Source organism: Podarcis tiliguerta (genome assembly GCF_965153285.1).
Source record: "Podarcis tiliguerta genome assembly, chromosome: 1".
NCBI classification, from domain to species: Eukaryota; Metazoa; Chordata; class Lepidosauria; order Squamata; family Lacertidae; genus Podarcis; species Podarcis tiliguerta.
The window spans coordinates 11,574,082-11,594,552 of record NC_139534.1 but is presented as its reverse complement, the minus strand read 5'-3'; the positions used below and the strand labels follow the sequence as shown (position 1 = coordinate 11,594,552).

Sequence of the window (20,471 nt, the reverse complement as noted above, 5' to 3'; positions counted from 1 at the left end):
CATGAAATCTTCTTAAACAGATTCTTAATTGAGCCTGCATAGTTTCACGTTTCGATAATTTGTTAAACCCCATAGCGCTTTCCATGCAAGGGGCATCGGTAGTCTCTCGTCTTGAAAGAGTCACAATGCTTTTTTGTTCTGTCAAATTGGGGGGGGGGGGGGCATTTTTTTCTGTTTGAGAAACTAGAAATATTTTGTCACCCAAATCCACCTGTGAATCTGCACAGTAAGACTGTGTGTATAAAGGGCATTTCATCGGGAGCGCACAAAAACAAACAGGAGTTTTTAAAAATAAACAAATAAACAAAGGTTGTTAGCTGAATTAGCTCTTAGGCAGTGATCACCATGCTGACTTATTAGCAGATTAATTTAGACAGAATTGGGGTTCAGGCAAGTTTTCACCTGTTTGAGTCGTTCTGCACAAGAACCTATTTGTTATCAAAGCTCCTACCATTTCTAAAGAAGTCCTGAGGTAAGATCTGGCATTTTGCGTTCTCTCATGATGGAAAACATTTTTAAAAACTAAGCCACCCATTGCTCCCCAACTCCCAAATTCAGTCTGTCCATTGTACCGTGAACAATGATTGGTTTTCATTTCATTTCATCATTATTTTTTGCAACAGAATCAAGACATCACATCCAATCGCACAGATTTGACAAAACCCCAAAAGCCCAAATACACCACAGCGCTTAGAAAGATGAATGGACGAGGGTGGGGGAAGAAGAGAAAGACAGAAAGAAAGAAAGAAAGAAAGAAAGAAAGAAAGAAAGAAAGAAAGAAAGAAAGGCAGAACTAAAATAAAACGAAATCACCAAGTTGGTAGTTTTGAAACTGGAGTTCTATTCCTGGACTTCACCTTCCTCCGTTTAAAAAATAAAACGCGACAAATATTGTACGTATCAAATGCTTTGACATTTTTGTTGGCCTAATAACGGCACCACCTTAATACGGATTTTGGAATGCTTAAGCCTTGAAGCGCCTTTAAACCTAGCTCGTGTTTTTCGGTTAGTTAAGACAAACTAAATCTTAGGGGCAAGGAAGGTGTTTCAGAGGTGAAGTACAGGAAAGGTCTCGTTCCACCGATTGCCACTGCGCCTCAGCTTCAACTCAAAGATACCTGTTCCTGATTCATTTCTGTCAGTAATTTGTTGGCAAGTTCTTTCTCAGTCTTGTCTGCCACCTGACTGTTAGCATTTAAAAACAGCTGTTAAAAACGGGAGATAAGAATAAATGGGAACAGGCGTGTTAAACAGTCAATTTGCAGGCCGGAGACAATAAAGGCTGGAGCAAACATCTCACTAACCAGCAAGTTAGCACAATGGCTGTAACAAATAAAGGGTCCCTTTTTTCCAGAAGGAAATAACTAGGATTGGGGGATATTTTCCCGCCTTTCCAGATGTCGTCTCAAGAAATGCAAAATATGGAGATAGGAAGCTGTCACTGTCCACAGAAACATAGAGGAGAACACCAAGATCTGGCAATCATGGTTTGTACTACACTGGTTCACTCTTAACCAGAATTTGCAAATGCACTTTGAACCATATTTTCAAATCCTAGTCTAGAGAGGAACCAGGTTACTTGGTTACCTTATTTCCTTGGGGTGTAATAAGGTAAAAGGTAAGGGACCCCAGGACGCTTAAGTTCAGTCAAAGGAAATTATGGGGTGCGGCGCTCATCTCGCTTTCAGATCAAGGGAGCCGGCGTTTGTCCACAGACAGCTTTCCGGGTCATGTGGCCAGCAGGACTAAATCGCTCCTGGAACACTGTGATGGAAACCACAGGGCACAGAAATGCCGTTTACCTTCCCGCCACAGTAGTACCTATTTATCTACTTGCACTGGTGTGCTTTCGAACTGCTAGGTTGGCAGGAGCTGGGACAGAGCAATGGGAGCTCACCCCGTCGCAGTGATTCGAACCGCCAACCTTTTGATCAGCAAGCCCAAGAGGCTCAGTGGTTTAGACCACAGCGCCACCCGCATCCCTCATACCTTGGGATGTGTGGGGTACTGAAAGAGTAGTGCCTCTGTGGTGGGGGCATGTTGTGCTCCTTCTGTGGAAGTTTTTCCAGCTTTGGTCCCCACCCTGCACTCAGCTCTCACCTGTGGTTTCTAGAAGCTGTCAGCACATGACAGCAGCCGCATCCAGGCAACGGCTTCAACTGGCCAGCTAAACCAAGTGAAGGCAGCCGATGGGTCTAGCAGGTGGGCTAGTCAACCTGGGAAGGGAGCCCACTAAGGAGAAGGAATCCTAAACCTCAGCTGCCTTGCGGGATATCTTCGGGAAAAGGAACCAGGGATCAGCAAACTTTTTCAGCAGGGGGCCAGTCCACTGTCCCTCAGACCTTGTGGTGGGCCAGACTATATTTTGGAAAAAAATATGAACAAATTCCTATGGCCCACAAATAACCCAGAGATGCATTTTAAATAAAAGGACACATTCTACTCATGTGAAAACACCAGGCAGGCCCACATCAACGAGGCCGAAAGGTGGGTCTTATCTGGGCATCCCAGGACCTCCATATATGCTGCCCAGGCTTACACCCCAAGGAGGTCACTTTGGTGCTGCTAACGTAGTGGTTTGACTTTACCCCTGCACGTGCGAACTCCATTGTAGTTATTTCCTTATGTGTCAGGGAACTGCCATCGGAGCTGGAGGCGGAGAGAAGGCTCCAGAGGGATGCCGGAGAGGGTCCCAGCAGGGAGAGAGGCAGCCCATCCGCTGGGGAAGGAAATCAGCGTAACACCAGTGGAGAAGGGGGGCAGATGGGGGAATCGGAGAGGTGGCTCCAGGACTCCTCGCCGGAGACCAGCGGAGAGAGTACGGGTACTCCGCTGCCCACACCCTGGGCGTCAAACAGCTTTTATGCTGGAAGAGGTTCAAGAAACGCCCACTGACGGATTCTGCCAGCGACTGAGGCAGCCACAAAACTTGAGGCTGTCCAGACAGAAAGGGTTCAACCAGGTAACCTAGCCAGGAGTGGCGGCAACTTACGCACGAGCAACCCCTAGAACCATTACATTATGCTTATTTCATTTATACTGTGGTGCCTTAGGTTACGTACGCTTCAGGTTACATTCGCTTCAGGTTACAGACTCCACTAACCCAGAAATATTCCCTCGGGTTAAGAACTTTGCTTCAGGATGAGAACAGAAATTGCGCGGCGGCAGCAGCCGGAGGCCCCATTAACTAAAGTGGCGCTTCTGGTTAAGAACAGTTTCAGGTTAAGAACGGCCCTCCGGAACGAATTAAGTACATAACCAGAGGTGTCACTGTATTCTGCTTTTCCTCAAGGGATGTATACATGGACACCTGCCCAATTCTATCCTAACAACAACAACCCTGTGAGGGAGGTTGTGCTGAAGAGTCGGGGTGTGACCCCAAGGTCACCCAGTGAAATTTTCATAGCCAAGTGGGAACTTGAACTTGAGTCTCCCAAGTCCTGACATACTCTAACCATTAGTAGCCAAAAAAAGGGGGGGGGGCATTTTTAAAAAAATAAAAAAGTCTGACCATTACACCACACTGGCTCTAGCATCACACTGACTCTAGTTAAGGCCAGGGTGGGGGTCAGGGGGAGGGTGGAAGGATGGAGAAAATCTGTACCCAATATGCGAAGGCTTGGGGGAGAGGGAAGACTTTTATCCTGATGGTGGATAAAAGTCTCTTAAATCACAACTGAAATCTGGAAAGTTAGGTCTTTCCTAGCCAAGCTGGGAGAGCCACCATATTAAAAGGTTTGCCGCCCTATACATCACAATGAAGACCAGTACAGTGGTACCTAGGGTTACAAACGCTTCAGGTTACATACTCCGCTAACCCAGAAATAGTGCTTCAGGATAAGAACAGAAATCGGGCTCCAGTGGCACGGCGGCAGCAGGAGGCCCCATTAGCTAAAGTGGTGCTTCTGGTTAAGAACAGTTTCAGGTTAAGAACAGACCTCCGGAACGAGGTACTTAAACTGAGGTACGACTGTACCATTTTTGCTGTTGTTGTTACATTTGTATCCTGAATCCATAATGGAACTTGGGGTGGCATACATAGGATTTTCGGGCAGACACTGACCACACCTAGACCTCCTTAGCTTCTTGTTTTCTTATGCTTATTTCATTTATATTCCGCTTTTTTCTTATGCTTATTTCATTTATATTCCGCTTTTCCTCCATGCTGCTCAAGGGCAGTATACATGGACACCTCCCCAATTCTATCCTCACAACGACCCAGCTAGCCCTGGGGATTATTTAATTGATTTTTGATTTTTATTGTTATTCATGTTTTTATACTGTATTTTATGCTGCTTTTATAATTAACTGTTTTAAAGTGTTTTAAATTTGTTGTTAGCCTCCCTGAGCCCGGTTTTTGAACCGGGAACGGTGGGGTATAAATAAAAAATTATTATTATTATTGACTTCAGACCACACCTTGGGACCATTATAAGGGTCTGCTTCTTCAAGCAAGAAGTTTACCCCTCTGCATTTGTGAGGGGAAAACATACCTGGCATAATTTATAGAAGCACAAGAAAAAAGAACATTATGAAGTAACCTACGTGGGTTCAACATGACCAAAAAAGGGGAGGGGGACCCCAAAACTAGCACAAAACACACAAATGTTTAATTATTTAATTATTTTTCAAAATCATTTCTCTGCCCCTATGTTTTTAGCTGTTCTTATTTTATCACTAAGCTGCCTTGAGACCCTGCCCAGGGAAAAAGTCAGGGTATACATGTAACAACAGTAATTAATAATAATAACAATGATGGCGATGTTAGCCATGATAGATTGTCCAGGTTGCCCAACACATACCCACACATGCCGTGCCCATCGCTCAACCACCCATGAATGCCCAACATAACCCTAAAAATGCTCTCAAGGATGAGGGGCACTATTCAGAATGTAATCCAATGAATGCACTGCGTGGGGATGTATCATGAAGAGAAAAATCGGCAGAAACCCCAGAAGCACTAATAATAATAATAATAATAATAATAATAATAATAATAATAATAATTTATTTATACCCAGCCCATCTGGCTGAGTTTCCCCAACCACTCTGGGCGGCTCCCAATCGAGTGTTAAAAACAGTACAGCATTAAATATTAAAGACTTCCCTAAACAGGGCTGTCTTCAGATGTCTTTTAAAGATAGGATAGCTGCTTATTTCGTTCACATCTGAAGGGAGGGTGTTCCACAGGGTGGGCGCCACCACCGAGAAGGCCCTTGGCACTGGATCTCAGTGTCCGGGCTGAACGATGGGGGTGGAGACTCCTTGGATAGGAAACTTCCACAGAGTCAGATCACTGGTCCATCAAACACAGTGCAGTGATACCTCTGGTTACATACGCTTCAGGTTACAGACTCCGCTAACCCAGAAATATTACCTCGGGTTAAGAACTTTACTTCAGGATAAGAACACAAATCGTGCTCCAGCGGCACAGCAGCAGCAGGAGGCCCCATTAGCTAAAGTGGTGCTTCAGGTTAAGAACAGTTTCAGGTTAAGAACAGACCTCCGGAACGAATTAAGTTCTTAAACCGAGGTACCACGGTAGTGGCTAGAAATGTGTGCTGGAGTTCATCAGCTCAGCCAAGTCGGATGAGCTGGAAAGCCTAGAGGGACCTGGGATGGCCTTATAGGGTTGCCATACGTCCAGATTCAAATGCCGAAATTAACTTCTGGGGGAAATTCGAAAAATCGGCAAAATGTCCAGGTTTTTGCCAAGAGAACCAGGAGGTTTGCGTTTGAATATCACTTTTTTGCCTTTGGGGGGCGAATCCCCTAGGGGGAAAAACTCAACAACTTTGTGGTTCGTTTCCCCAAAGAAAAGCTCCACTATTTTGGGGGCGATTTCTCACCCAGAAAACGCTCAACAACTTTTTACTTCTTGAAATATGGCAGCCCTACCTTACAGAACTACTGCCTGATACGAAGTAAATATACAGCCTTGCCCCCCCCCCCCAAAAAACCCAAACATCCTCCGTTCTGTGCCTCAGAGCACACGCTGGAAACCTATCCACAAGAAGGACGCTGCTGCCTCCCATGATTTTTCCATGCTGCCTGTCCCCCCAAGAAGAAGAAGAGTTTGGATTTGATATCCCGCTTTATCACTACCCAAAGGAGTCTCAAAGCGGCTAACATTCTCCTTTCCCTTCCTCCCCCACAACAAACACTCTGTGAGGTGAGTGGGGCTGAGAGACTTCAGAGAAGTGTGACTGGCCCAAGGTCACCCAGCAGCTGCATGTGGAGGAGCGGGGACGCGAACCCGGTTCACCAGATTACGAGTCTACCACTCTTAACCACTACGGAGGGGGCCATGGCAAGTACTGCAGCTACATAATGTGCTTCAGTGATAAACAGCACAGAAAGGAAACATAGCCATGACCTGAGCTAATTGATGGGGTTAAACAGCCCAACTTTAGGATTCCCTCTGCACGTAAGACCAACACTGACATCTCAGGGATTAACAACTACTGGATCATTGATTTTGCAAGGCTATTAGGCATTGAGCATGAAGCTATATTGAATGCTGTTTACCGGGACTAGAATCACAACCCTATCCTGGTTTACTCAGAAGTAAGTGGCGCTGATTTCAAAAGCGTATAGTAAATATCTTGCTGGCAAGACGCAATTCCATGCACAAAGGTATTGCATAGGCATAAAAGGTGGAGTTCTTCAATAATTTGGGAGATGTTTTTTCTCTCTCTCACCGTTTCCCCTCTCCAGAGTGAATCCTCCCTTCCATGTTTGTTAGCCATGCTTCAGAGTGCTAGACATGTACAGTGGTACCTCGGGCTACAGATGCTTCAGGTTACATACGCTTCAGGTTACAGACTCCGCTGGTGGCGCGGCAGCAGCTGGAGGCCCCATTAGTTAAGGTGGTGCTTCAGGTTAAAAACAGTTTCAGGTTAAAAACAGACCTCCAGAACGAATTAAGTACTTAACCCGAGGTACCACTGTATCAGCACTAAAATGGTTAATGCCAACCAGGGTTCTCTTAACAAGGGTCTGCAAACCTTCTAATAAACCAGTCCTAGTTTGTAAGGGAACCACGGTTAACGTTAACCATCTTTTGTGAAAGTGGACACGCAGGAGCAATTCTATGCCTGTCTACTCAGAAGCAAGTCCCAGTGTGTTCCGTAGGATTTACTCCCAGGTGTATAGGATTGAAGCCCAAACCATATGGTAACAACAGAGGAAGAGGGAAAGAAATCACTCTGGAGCAAGCAGGAAGGATAGAAAGCACTTAACTCCAAGGATGACTCCCAGTTTGCAAATTGTTTGCTAATTCTGCTGCACTGAAAGAAAGAGCACACCCAATATGAGTAGGAGAAAGCACTTTTCTGAAGCATTCAGCTACTTCTGTACAAAAAGAGGAACGGCTAAGGGAGCTGGGCATGTTTAGCCTGGAGAAGAGGAGGTTAAGGGGTGATATGATAGCCATGTTCAAATATATAAAAGGATGTCACATAGAGGAGGGAGAAAGGTTGTTTTCTGCTGCTCCAGAGAAGCGGACACGGAGCAATGGATCCCAACTACAAGAAAGAAGATTCCACCTAAACATTAGGAAGAACTTCCTGACAGTAAGAGCTGTTTGACAGTGGAATTTGCTGCCAAGGAGTGTGGTGGAGTCTCCTTCTTTGGAGGTCTTTAAGCAGAGGCTTGACAACCATATGCCAGGAGTGCTCTGATGGTGTTTCCTGCTTGGCAGGGGGTTGGACTCGATGGCCCTTGTGGTCTCTTCCAACTCTATGATTCTATGATTCTAAGTACATTGAGGAGGTACAAGTTGTTCCTTGGCAAGGTTTGCATTGAGTTATTTTGTACACAGTCATGGTGAAGATTTTATCTAATGTATGGACAAGGTATTAGGACCAACCGAGCTCTTACAAAAGCTGGACAGTATTTTTAAAAGTAAAGATTAGCTCTTATACAACCTTCTGTTTACCTTGCAATTTTGCAGCAGGCGAATCAAATGTTCAAAGCAGTTGCTGTTAAGGAAAATGGCTTGCAGAACAGGCCTGTCTGTGCAGTCTAACATGGCGGTGATGGTATCTAAGGAGGTGAAAGTGAAAATCAAAGAGAAATACAGTATATAATTTGACATTTTGCTCTAGGGTGCTTAGTTTGGTCAGAATCAAGTACACACTTCCAGAATTAATGCTAAATACATTACTTCTGGTAAAGAGGCCACTATAGCTGCCAGAGGGCTATGAAGATCTGTGTTCCATACTTTTTTGACTCATCTACCCATCTACTATCTGAAACCAAAGGGGCACATTTGTTGCAAGATATGAAATTATTAGCTACTACTACCTAAGAAGGGGACGTGGGTGGCACTTGTGGGTTAAACCACAGAGCAAAAGACTTGCTGATCAGAAGGTCGGCAGTTCGAATCCCCGCGACGGGGTGAGCTCCCGTTGCTCGGTCCCAGCTCCTGCCAACCTAGCAGTTCAAAAGCACGTCAAAGTGCAAGTAGATAAATAGGTACCACTCCGGCAGGGAGGTAAACGGCATTTCCGTTCGCTGCTCTGGTTCACCAGAAGCGGCTTAGTCATGCTGGCCACATGACCCGGAAGCTGCACACCGGCTCCCTTGGCCAATAAATCAAGGTGAGTGCTGACCAATTTTTTTTTTAATACTTGCAATTGGCTTAACGCGAGCTCCCCTGGTATTACAAATATTGAAGAGCAGCACCGAAAATGCCTAAATAAATAAATACCACGCGTACACAAACACTGGCCAGGTGAAACTGAAGACTGTGAAAGATGTGCTCGTCTTCCTTTTCCAGGAAACGCACAGAGGCATCACAAGTGATTTTATATATTCTCACCCACCACTGTGAATCAGTGATAAAGTTACTATAATTTGAGAGAGTTATTTCAGATTCTGGGTGCTGCCAGTAGTTTTTGTGTGTGTTTAGAATCTACTGCACTTAGGAGGCAACTAAGTATGTACCGTATTTTTCGCTCTATAGGACGCACTTTTCCCCCTCCAAAAATTAAGGGGAAATGTGTGTGCGTCCTATGGAGCGAATGCAGGCTCCTTAGCTTCAGCGATAGCAATGCGAAGCCTCCGAAGCGCAGAGGGAGAGCTCCCTCCATGCTCCGGAGGCTTCGCGTTGCTGTCGCTGAAGCCTGGAGAGCGAGAGGGGTCGGTACGCACTGACCCCTCTCGCTCTCCAGGCTTCAGGGATAGCCACCTGAAGCCTTTGGAGTGCAGCGGGAACTCACGCTGCGCTCCGAAGGCTTCAGGTTCCTTTTGCTGAAGCCAGGAGAGCAAGACTCTCCTGGCTTCAGCAGAGAGGGAGAGCTGCGCAGCGCCCCTTCAGCGAAGCCAGAGGAGAAATGGAAGGAGCTCCGTTTCTCCTGCCGCTTCACTGAAGGGGCGCTGAGCAGAGAGGGGGAGAATTTTTTTTCCCCCTGTTCTCCCCCTCCTATGGTCCAGTGTGTCCTATGGTCCGGTGCGTCCTATAGAGCGAAAAATACGGTATCTCGATTGTGTCAGCCTTCTGAAGCAGTTTCATTTTGGAAGCCATCATTACACACCAGCCACAAAAAGTGACTCAACAGAAAGGGCACGAGGCAGCGCGGTCAGCACTCCCTAAAGCGAGGATGGGGAATGTTGTTGAAACTCCCAACCAACTCAGATGGCATAGCCAATGGTCAAGGATGATGGGAGTCCAGCAACATCTGGAGGAGCACAGATGTTGCCACCCCCTTTTTAATTTAATTTTTAATATTTTTATTAAGTACTAATTAGAAAACATACATATACACACCAAAAGAAAATACAAAAGAAAAAGAAAATACATCTAACCAAGGGGGAAAAATTAGAGAATATTTTGTCTCTTTTCATATTTACAGTTATTTATACCTCTGTAAAATGCTATTCACAATAAAGAAGTGAAATGAAAAATAAGATATCAGAAAAAAGAAAAAAGAAAGAATAAAGAAGTAAAAGAAAAAGATCATAGGTGAACATTTTTAAAAGTAGATAAGTACTCACAATACATAGCCGTTTCCCATCTATATTTATATTCAATTGTATAATTTCATCTTGTCCTTATCTACCTTAAATAAAGTGGTTTAAAAAAAAAAAAGACTTCCACCGTTTACCTCACGCGTTTTTAATAATCCGTTCATCAGAACCTCTGTTCTTCATATTTTCCCTTTGGGTTTCCTTAATGTCTCACTTTGTATTTTTTATACTACGCACAAGATTATTCTATGTTGCCACCCCTAAAAGCAAATGGTTCCAGGAAGAAACCTCAACCCTGCCCCCCCCCTTTCCCAAATCCAAGAAGGGGCGTCACACTCACTCAGCATTTGAATCTGTAGCGCTATGAATCGGCTCTCCCACTGCCGGGACCTCTGGGAGTTCGGCAAAGCCGTGTGGTCGGAGTTGAGCAGCTTGAAGTAGTTCTCCAATATGGTGCTGGTCTCCACTTGCCGCTGATCCGAGCTGCTGGTCAGAAGGATGTGAACCACTTCCGTCAGGCACTTCAGCGTCAGTTCGGCCTTCCGGCTCACTTCGTCGGGGTCTCGGCTGTCCCACGCGTCGCAGTCTGCTAATACACGCATCAAGACTTCCATGGTGGCAGGAGATATGGCTTGGAGAGCGTTTCTCTAAAGTCAACAATAGAATTCTCTCAATACAAGGACATTATATCAGCATACCTTGAAACAAACAAACAAACAGCAAAAAACAACAACGCCCAGTTTGGTACAGTGGTACCTTGGTTCGCAAAAGCCGAAAAGTCGGAAGTACCGTATTTCTTGCTCTATAAGACTCACTTTTTCCCTCCAAAAAAGTAAGGGGGAATGTATGTGCGTCATAGAGCGAATGCAGGCTGCACAGCTGCTTTCACTGCACAGCAATCCCTCTTGCTGTTCTGGCTTCTGAGATTCAGAATATTTTTTTTTCTTGTTTTCCTCCTCCAAAAACTAAGTGTGTCTTGTGGTCTGGTGCGTCTTATAGAGCGAAAAATACGGTAAGTGTTCCCGTTTTCGAGAGTTTTTCGGAAGCCAAATGTCCAATGCGGTTGTTGCTTCCGGGGTACCTGCACCTATCAGAAGCTGCACCTTGGTTTTTGAACATTTCAGAAGTCAAACGGACTTCCGGAACGGATTACGTTTGGCGCTTTTGTTTTTGCTATTTATTTTGCGCTTTTGTTTTTGAGTTTTTTTCGGTTAATTTGTTTTTGTGGCTGTGTGAAACCCAGTTCAGCTACTGATTGATTGATTGATTGATTGATTGATTCATTGTGTTGACTGTGGAAATGGATAAAAGCCCCCCATCCAAACAATGACTATCATCAGTGCAGGTAAGAAAAGAAATGTAATTTTAATTTTTATCATTTATAATACTGTCTTAAAGGTAAAGGTACCCTTGACTGTTAGGTCCAGTCGCGGACGACTCTGGGGTTGTGGCGCTCATCTCGCTTTACTGGCCGAGGGAGCCGGCGTACAGCTTCCGGGTCATGTGGCCAGCATGACTAAGCCGCTTCTGGCAAACCAGAGCAGCGCACGGAAACACCATTTACCTTCCCGCCGGAGCGGTACCTATTTATCTACTTGCACTTTGACATGCTTTAGAACTGCTAGGTGGGCAGGAGCAGGGACCGAGCAACGGGAGCTCACCCCGTCGTGGGGATTCAAACTGCTGACCTTCCGATTGGCAAGCCCTAGGCTCCGTGGTTTAGACCACAGCACCAAATAAGACAATACTGTCTTATTTATTTTATAATACAGTACACTGATTATTGCTTTCATTTTATGGCTCAATGGTCTCGTTAGATAGTAAAATTCATGTTAAATTGCTGTTTTAGGGGTGGTTTTTAAAAGTCTGGAATGGATTAATCTGTTTTGCACTACTTTCTATGGGAAAGCGTTCCTTGGTTTTGGAACACTTTGGTTTTGGAACGGACTTCTGGAATGGATTAAGTTTGAGAACCCAGGTACCACTGTATATCGAATTATTTTTAAAACCTTATCATTTTATCTGGACAAAGTTGATGAGTGATTTCTATGTGCAGAATCCGAATATCTTCTTTCCGCTTACATAAAGTGTCATGGCAGAAGGTTACTTCACTATCATAGTATCGTGCAAACTCTTAAGCATGTACAAAATAGTGGCAATGAGCATTTTTCCTTCCACTCCTGCCTATCTGGTCTCCACTAATAATAATAAATTAATAATAATAATAGTAATAATAGTAATAATAGTAATAATAGTAATAATAAATAAATAATAATAATAATAATAATAATAATAAATTTTATTTATATCCCACCCTCCCCAGCTGAAGCCAGGCTCAGGGCGGCTAACAACAATAAAATAGTACAACATACCAAAATCATTCATTATAAAAATAACTCAAATCGAACTGATGGCAACCACTGGACCAGTGTGTCAACTTGAATAGAAGTTATTAATATTGCAGTTGTTGTAAGAGGAATAATTATTATGACCAGAATGTAATTGAAATTAATAAGATTTTGGAATGCAGAAATAAAGAAAACCATCAAATCATCAAATCTAGCACATGGGGGCCCACTTTAAATTATATAATTCGGTATTTGAATGATTGGTATTAATAAATGTATTATAAATTGGTATTGTTATAATGAGGCTGTTACTGGACTGTAATTGAAAACTAATTAATAATAATAATAATAATAATAATAATAATAATAATATCTGTTTCTTGCTAAGATTTGAGGAGCCAGGAGGGGCTGCAACAATCATGCTGAAGTTCATCATGGCTGCGTCCTTCAGTCAATAAGATGACGCCAATATTTGTTGGGTTTCTCACCTGCCCACCAGCCACAATCGCTCCAAAGAGGTGTAGCAAACAACACTTCAGGCTCTCTTTGAGGTGCTCACTTTCTTGAAAACACTCTGAAAGAAGAGAACAAGTTGCAGGCACGTTAACTTCGAGCCAAAAGATTTGTAGGCACGTGGTCAAATAATATATCTCAAAGACAATTACTGTACAAATACGTAACTCCCATTTTTCTGTTCATAATGAAGTCAACCCTCGAATCTATAATCAAATCTGCCTTTTTTAAAGACATAAAAACAGTTGATTTAAAACAAGCCCAATTAAAACTAAATTAAAATGGCATTATCTGGGAGCTCCAGGACCAGCTGCCTAGCTCAACACCATCTTGACCAGAAGGCCTATAATCAATGTTTAGTTATAGTGGTAAAATTAAGCCACCGTTTCAGTTAAATCCACCTTTCCAAATCGTCACATTTAACTATGTAGTAGTAAAGCATCCTTCAGAGAAACATAGCAGGGCGCCCGGGATGGGGAAATTCAGGCTTTTTTGCTTGAAGTTTTAGTAAAAAAGTGTAGTTTGTTTTGTTCTCCCAGCATACAAACTGTGGCTCATTTTAACTACAGTTGGTTCCAAACCATGGTTTCAGAAGCTCGCTTGTTTAAACTAGCCCCAGTTAAGATTAGGTAAAGGGACCCCTGACCATTAGGTCCAGTCGTGGCCGACTCTGGGGTTGCGGCGCTCATCTCGCTTCATTGGCCGAGGGAGCCGGCGTACAGCTTCCGGGTCATGTGGCCAGCATGACTAAGCCGCTTCTGGCAAACCAGAGCAGCGCACAGAAATGCCGTTTACATTCCCGTCAGAGTGGTACCTATTTATCTACTTGCACTTTGACGTGCTTTTGAACTGCTAGGTGGGCAGGAGCAGGGACCGAGGAACGGGAGCTCACCCCGTTGCGGGGATTCGAACCGCCGACCTTCTGATCGGCAAGTCCTAGGCTCTGTGGTTTAACCCACAGCGCCACCCGCGTCCCCAGTTAAGATTAAGCACAGGTTAAAAGGTACAAAGGACACCGCAAAGTACGATTAATCAAAAGCAGAAGCAAAACTTCCAAACGCCTCCTCCTCGATATGTGGGCGAAGAAAAGGAGAGAGACAACAGATGAACTGAGGAGGAGGTTAGGTGTGCTCACATCTCACTAAACCAACCTTCCTCAACTTTCGGTCTTCAGGTGCTAGATTAGCTAATGTTATAGGATGGCGCTGAGTTTAAGTCCAGCAACATCTGAGAACCCCAAGTTGCAAAATGATGCACTAAAGCACATCAAAATATAGGAATTTTCTCTTCTCTATTTTGTCAATATACGAGCAGTAAGGAAGCACACCAAGATTCCCTGAACGCAGCCACGAAAAGATTAGAAACTTCTGCTTTCATCTCAGATTAACCACAGTTTAGTGTCACATTTAAACCTTGGCTGTGGTTAGCAAAAACAAGTCAGCTTCATAAACTATGGATTCAAGTTGCTTGTTTCCACAAACCACTGTCAAAACTAACCAACATTTGTCCCGGTTCAGACTTTGTGACAAGCTGTAGTTAGCCTGAAACAGAAATGGACATTTCTGGACATCTCTTCCAGGCTATGCCAGAGGAGAGAAGTAGAGATGAGGCAGGTAGCATGAAAGTCTGAGGCTCACCGCATTTTTTTCACATAATGCTAAATCGTAGATTAGTATTATGTGAAAATGCAGCCATTTAAAAGGTGCTATTAAGTGCACAGAGATTTTATATACTGACATAAAATCCAATAAAATTTTATGCAGCAAAAAACTCTTAAACATTCGCAGTGCCCGAAACACCCCCAAACCCCCCCCCCTCCTATTGGCAAAAACTAGAACAGGCCCCACATCTTCCCCTTCCATTGAAAAATCATTACACTGTATTCTTTGCTCAAAGCATACCTGGCAGAAGGGAATTACAAGTAGCCTAAGGAATTTTTCTCAGCAATAAACATTAACCTGGAAGCTGTTACCATAGCAATAACTTTACGCAGATGAACGAGCTGCTGCCAAAGCCACAAGATTATTTTGTTTGAAATTAGCACCATAAAAATCTCTGAGTAATGTCACCAACCAGCACTCTTAAAATGTCACCATTTTCAAATGAAGTGGGCAGTGGAGACGCCCAAGTCTTAAAACAAGCTGGCTATTGAAACAAAAACTACATTTTGGAACTTAAAAAAAAAAAACTTTACGTAAGGGTAAATAGCTTAGGGGGAAGCCACGTTAGCTGAAATTTCCAGAGTAGTTTTTACAGTCAACCCCTGTCCCTAGGGAACTCTGAGAACGCTAGATCTCAGATCAAGGGTCGCTTATCTTTTTTTTAAAAAATAATAATAATATTTTATTAGGGTTTTCACAAAAATAACAGGAAAAAAACAAAAAGAAAAGTACAAAAAAATACAAAGAAAATACAAAAAATAAAAAGCAATTAAGAACAAATCAGTCTTTCAAAACATATCTTACATTTGCTTGTTTCTCGGACCTCGCCACACCTTCCCTCTTTGTATTCCAAGTCAGTTCATTTATTCAGCAAATCCTTTCCCTCTTTACCTTTATCTTAATCTTAATCTATTATATCTTTAACTTTCCACCTGTTAACATTCCATTTTTACACATTCTTACCTAACCTTATTGCTAAAAACCCCTTAACCTCAATCCAACATCATTCTAACATTCATTAATTTTGTAGTATTTCTGTAGATAATCTTTAAATTTCTTCCAATCTTCTTCCACCAGCTCTTCTCCCTGGTCTCGGATTCTGCTAGTCATTTCAGCCAGTTCCATATAGTCCATCACCTTCATCTGCCATTCTTCCAGAGTGGGTAGTTCTTGTGTCTTCCAATACTTCGCTAGATCAAGGGTCATTCTTAACAAACTAGTTCGCAGGATTCTTTGGGACTGTACAAAGTGGTCTGAAACTGCCTGAATTGTATAGTTGCAGGGATTTGTTTTTTTAAATTTAAATCGGATTTTAAAAAAAAAATATCATATTTTTTAAAATAAAATGCTTTCGGAGGAAAAATCTTTCTCAAGATAGCTTTCTATTTAAGTTACATTATAGTCCAAAGGCTATTCATCAGGAAGTAAGGATTTGTTTTAAGTTTTTCATGTGTGCTAAAACTCAGTCTAAGTTGTTGCTGTTTTAAAATTGTTTAACCACATCAGTTAACAAACATGGATACACATGCTACAATGTTATTGTTTTAGTTAAATAAATTGTTTTTAAGGAAATGATTTTTTTCCTCCTTCCCTTAAAGCATAGCAGAAAAGTCATCCAAATATAAACAGTTAACTTATTAAACCTCACAATAATTTCATACATATTGGTCTATGTATTTCTAATAGTATAACCAAATCAGTAATTTTCGATATAGCTGTAAAAACTACTCTGAAAATTTATTATTCCAAAAATGAAACCTTCGTCTGGTTGTGAATATTAAGATGATACCATCAAGAACGAGTCTTTCTGTTAAAAAATGATTTAAATCAAGTCTTACTGGCTAGTGATTTAAATCGTGATTTAAATCAAATCTACCCTGATTCAAACAAGTATTAGTACCCGCTGTAAGCTTCCTAAGATGAGATCCCATATGGGGTGGGATTGGGAGGGGGCAGTTATTGGGTTGGGCTCAGCTTATTTAATCACGGTTATCTTCTTGAGATCCTGGCATTTAACCTTTAATTTGTATTCATAGCAACAACCTTTGACTTGTGTTAGGGTGTAAGGGAAAACCGTAGAAATTAATTTTTAGTTACGTCTGACCAAGGACTCATGGTTTGTCTTGCCCCAGACAAACCAAGGTTTGTTCAAACCAAGGTTTACTGCTTGTAGTTGGTCAGGGTTGGGAGGAGACAAAACATGAGCCGGGGTTCAGATACAACACTAAGCCAAACCATGGCTTAGCCGTAGATAGCATGGCAACAGCAGGACTGGGGGAATTTGCACTAAGGCATGGTTTGGCATCCAAAAACATCAAAAAAAATGAAGATCATGGTGATGGGGCCCATCACCTCCTGGCAAATAGAAGGGGAAGAAATGGAGGCAGTGAGAGATTTCACTTTCTTGGGCTTCATGATCACTGCAGATGGTGACAGCAGTCACGAAATTAAAAGATGCCTGCTTCTTGGGAGAAAAGCAATGACAAACCTAGACAGCATCTTAAAAAGTAGAGACATCACCTTGCCAACAAAGGTCCATATAGTAAAAGCTATGGTTTTCCCAGCAGTGATGTATGGAAGTGAGAGCTGGACCTTAAGAAGGCTGATCGCTGAAGAATTGATGCTTTTGAATTATGGTGCTGGAGGAGACTCTTGAGAGTCCCATGGACTGCAAGAAGATCAAACCTCTCCATTCTGAAGGAAATCAGCCCTGAGTGCTCACTGGAAGGACAGATCCTGAAGCTGAGACTCCAATACTTTGGCCACCTCATGAGAAGAGAAGACTCCCTGGAAAAGACCCTGATGTTGGGAAAGATGGAGGGCACAAGGAGACGGGGACGACAGAGGACGAGATGGTTGGGTTCTCGAAGCTACCAGCATGAGTTTGACCAAACTGCGGGAGGCAGTGGGAGACAGGAGTGCCTGGCATGCTCTGGTCCATGGGGTCACGAAGAGTCGGACATGACTAAGCGACTAAACAACAACAATGTCCTGAAGCAGTTCTCAGCAATTATTTTGTATTCGTCACCTTGAGATCGGAAGTGTGCGGCAAGAAATTTTATCCCTTAAAATATTCCGAAGTAAGCACTAGAAACATTAAGAAAACAAAGCAATGATACTCACGGTAAAAGAAAGGGACAAACTCCACTGTGAGGGAAGCTGGTTTGTACTTCTGCCTGCTTTTTTCAACACTGCTCAGAATTCGTCTGTATATATATATATATATTTTTAAGAAAAAGGAGAAACCAAGAGGTAAGATTTATTTGTAGGCGGACACTGCAGAACACATTTTTTATTTATTCTAAAGCATGCGTTTCTTCAAATGCAATAAAATACCTATTCCATATTACATTTGCAGCACTTTTAAAATTACCAAGGTGCTATTTTGGACTACTTTATTTCTAAGCAGGCACTTTTAAATAAAACCAAAACCAAAACCCAGCCCACAATTGACTTTAAGGACATGCAGTTTTAACACTACAAATTTGGTAAATTAAAACAATAGGATTTATTGATAGTTCAGCTACTCAAAGTGACCCATTTTGTCATACATTTAGAAGGCTACGTCTCGCATAAGCAAGTTGGTAGGTACCTACATATACTGTGGCCATGTTTAAGTGATCATATCTCAGCTTAATAAGCCACAGAATGAATGAGTCTTTAGCCACAGTCCTTTTGTGGTGCAAACAATCAAAACAGGAAGTCTCAAGGGAACCACGGTTTCCTGTTTTGCCCAAACTGGGAAACAATGGCTACTGCCAGCTTCCGAACACACCAATATTTTGACCCACCGTCAAACTGTGGTTAAGTATTCTGGTCTTGTTCCAAATCTGGTAGACATGGTTTCCTGATTTAGATGACGTCCTGGCATCATCAAGTCTCATGCAATGGGAGAAGTGAAGCAGCTGCTCCCGAAAGCATATGGCCTAATAAGCCAAGATCTGAATGTGACAACTTATATTGGTCCAAGCTAGGCCAGTATGCTCCTTCGTTGTGCCACATAAGCATATGTTGTGCAGACGCCTGATTATCATCTTCCAAAGCAACTACAGTGGTGCCTCGCAAGACGAAAAGAATCCGTTCCGCCAGTCTCTTCGTCTTGCGGTTTTTTTCGTCTTGCGAAGCAAGCCCATTAGCGGATTTGGGCTATTAGCGCTATTAGCGGTTTAGCGGCTATTAGCGGCTATTAAAGGCTTAAGGGATTAGCGGATTAGCTGCTAAAAGGCTATTAGCGGCTATTAAAGGCTTAAGAGATTAGCGGATTAGCTGCTAAAAGGCTATTAGCGGCTTAGATCAGCTGATAAGCGGCTTAGATCAGTTGTTAGGCGGCTTAGCCATCAGCTGTCAAGCGGCTTAGGGGCTTGGGGAAAAGGGGGGGGAGGGGAAAAAACTGCAGGAACTCACAATACATTTTCGTCTTGCAAAGCAAGCCCATAGCAAATTCGTTTTGCGAAGCACCTCCAAAACGGAAAACCCTTTCGTCTAGCGGGTTTTCCGTCTTGCGAGGCATTCGTCTTGTGGGGCACCACTGTACTCTATTCCAAACTTAAAAATGGAAAGCGTAATGCTGGTGGTCAACAAAAGAGGTTTAAAGGCTCTCTCAAGGCAAAATTTTAAAACTGTAGTATAAACACCAACAATTGGGAAACACTGGCCTGCGAGCGCTCCAGTTGGAGAAGAGCCTTTACCAAAAGTGTCATGGGCTTTGAAGACACTCGAACTCAGGACGCAAGGGAGAAACGTGCTAAGAGGAAGGCACGCTTGGCAAAATCCACACAGTGATCAACTCCCACCCAGTAACCAATGTCGCCACTGTAGAAGGATGTGTGGATCCAGAATTGGCCTCCACAGTCACTTATGGACTCATTATTAAAACCGTGTTTATGGAAGACAATCTGACTCGGCTACGAGTGATCGCCAAAGATAAGGGTCAACCACGTCTTTATTTGACTGCATGTATTGACTGCAGTTTCACATTCCCATGGAATGAACACAATAAGAGTCACATTTGTCTCCCATAGCCACTTGCCCACGGATTTCATGGGTAATGCAGTTCCCCCCATCACAAACAAACAAAACTAGCCTCTCCTACTCTCTCTTTCTTTAAAGAATGCATTTTCTTGACTAATAAGTCATTGAGTGGATGCTATATGATAAAGTTCTCTCCTTAGTTAACTGTCTGTATGTATGACTAAGATGTGACAAGTTCCAGCACTCCTTCATTGTGAATATCTTGCATGTGTGATTAAAAAAGAATGCCTTTTCCAAGATGCAAAGGTTACACCGCAGGAGACGAATCTTACTATGTTTGTTTACTTTTCTAGGCTCGGATACATCGCTCCAAAGTGAGCTTGTGCAAGGGCTAAGAATAACGCAGGAAAAGCAATGGCAGAAAACAAGTTACAGATTGTGCTTGCCAAGATGCTGGGAAGGCAGTTGTTATAATAGGCCCAATGTACTGAAAAAAAGGTGTATTTAAAGTAGGCGGTGTATTAATGGAAAATATATATAACAGGAGAGTTTGAAAAAAAGTACCACATTTTTCCATGTACAACACAGCCCTGTGTATAAGATGCCCCCTATTTGGGGGGACTCCTAATTAAGAAAATGGGGGGCATTGTTAAGCTTTGGGGAGATTGCTGAGAGTTGTTGACCTTTTTGGGGGAAATGCCCACAGTTGTTAGGTTTATTTCGAGGGGGTACTGCTGAAAATTGCTCACCCGCATGACCGCTCACGTCACCAAAGGCACCAATCGTATGCCTGCTCACCGCCAACAGCAGCAAATCGCCCGCTCTATTATCACAGCGGCAGCCAATACACAGCAGCCATTGTCACAGCCACCACTCACCCGCCCAATCGCCGCTGACAATCTCCTGATCGCGGCAGCAACCAATCGCACGTCCTACCAATACACTAGGTAAAGGTAACGGGACACCTGACCATTAGGTCCAGTCGTGACCGACTCTGGGGTTGTGG

At 43.1% G+C, this 20,471-nt stretch overlaps 1 protein-coding gene across 2 annotated transcripts in view; it reads right to left on the bottom strand.

The window, feature by feature from the left end:
- Positions 1 to 20,471, bottom strand: part of NBEAL1 (neurobeachin like 1) — a 141,082-nt gene that overhangs the window by 80,995 nt on the left and 39,616 nt on the right. Inside the window, exons 7-11 of one of the 2 annotated variants that reach the window (XM_083404486.1) lie at positions 17,618 to 17,700; positions 12,809 to 12,894; positions 10,313 to 10,619; positions 7,940 to 8,046; positions 1,119 to 1,205 (exon numbers count right to left, since the gene is read on the bottom strand). In XM_083404486.1, coding sequence (XP_083260612.1) covers positions 1,119 to 1,205; positions 7,940 to 8,046; positions 10,313 to 10,619; positions 12,809 to 12,894; positions 17,618 to 17,700 — 670 coding nt within the window. The remainder of the gene's footprint in view (positions 1 to 1,118; positions 1,206 to 7,939; positions 8,047 to 10,312; positions 10,620 to 12,808; positions 12,895 to 17,617; positions 17,701 to 20,471) is intronic. The other variant, XM_083404487.1, reaches the window with a different exon arrangement.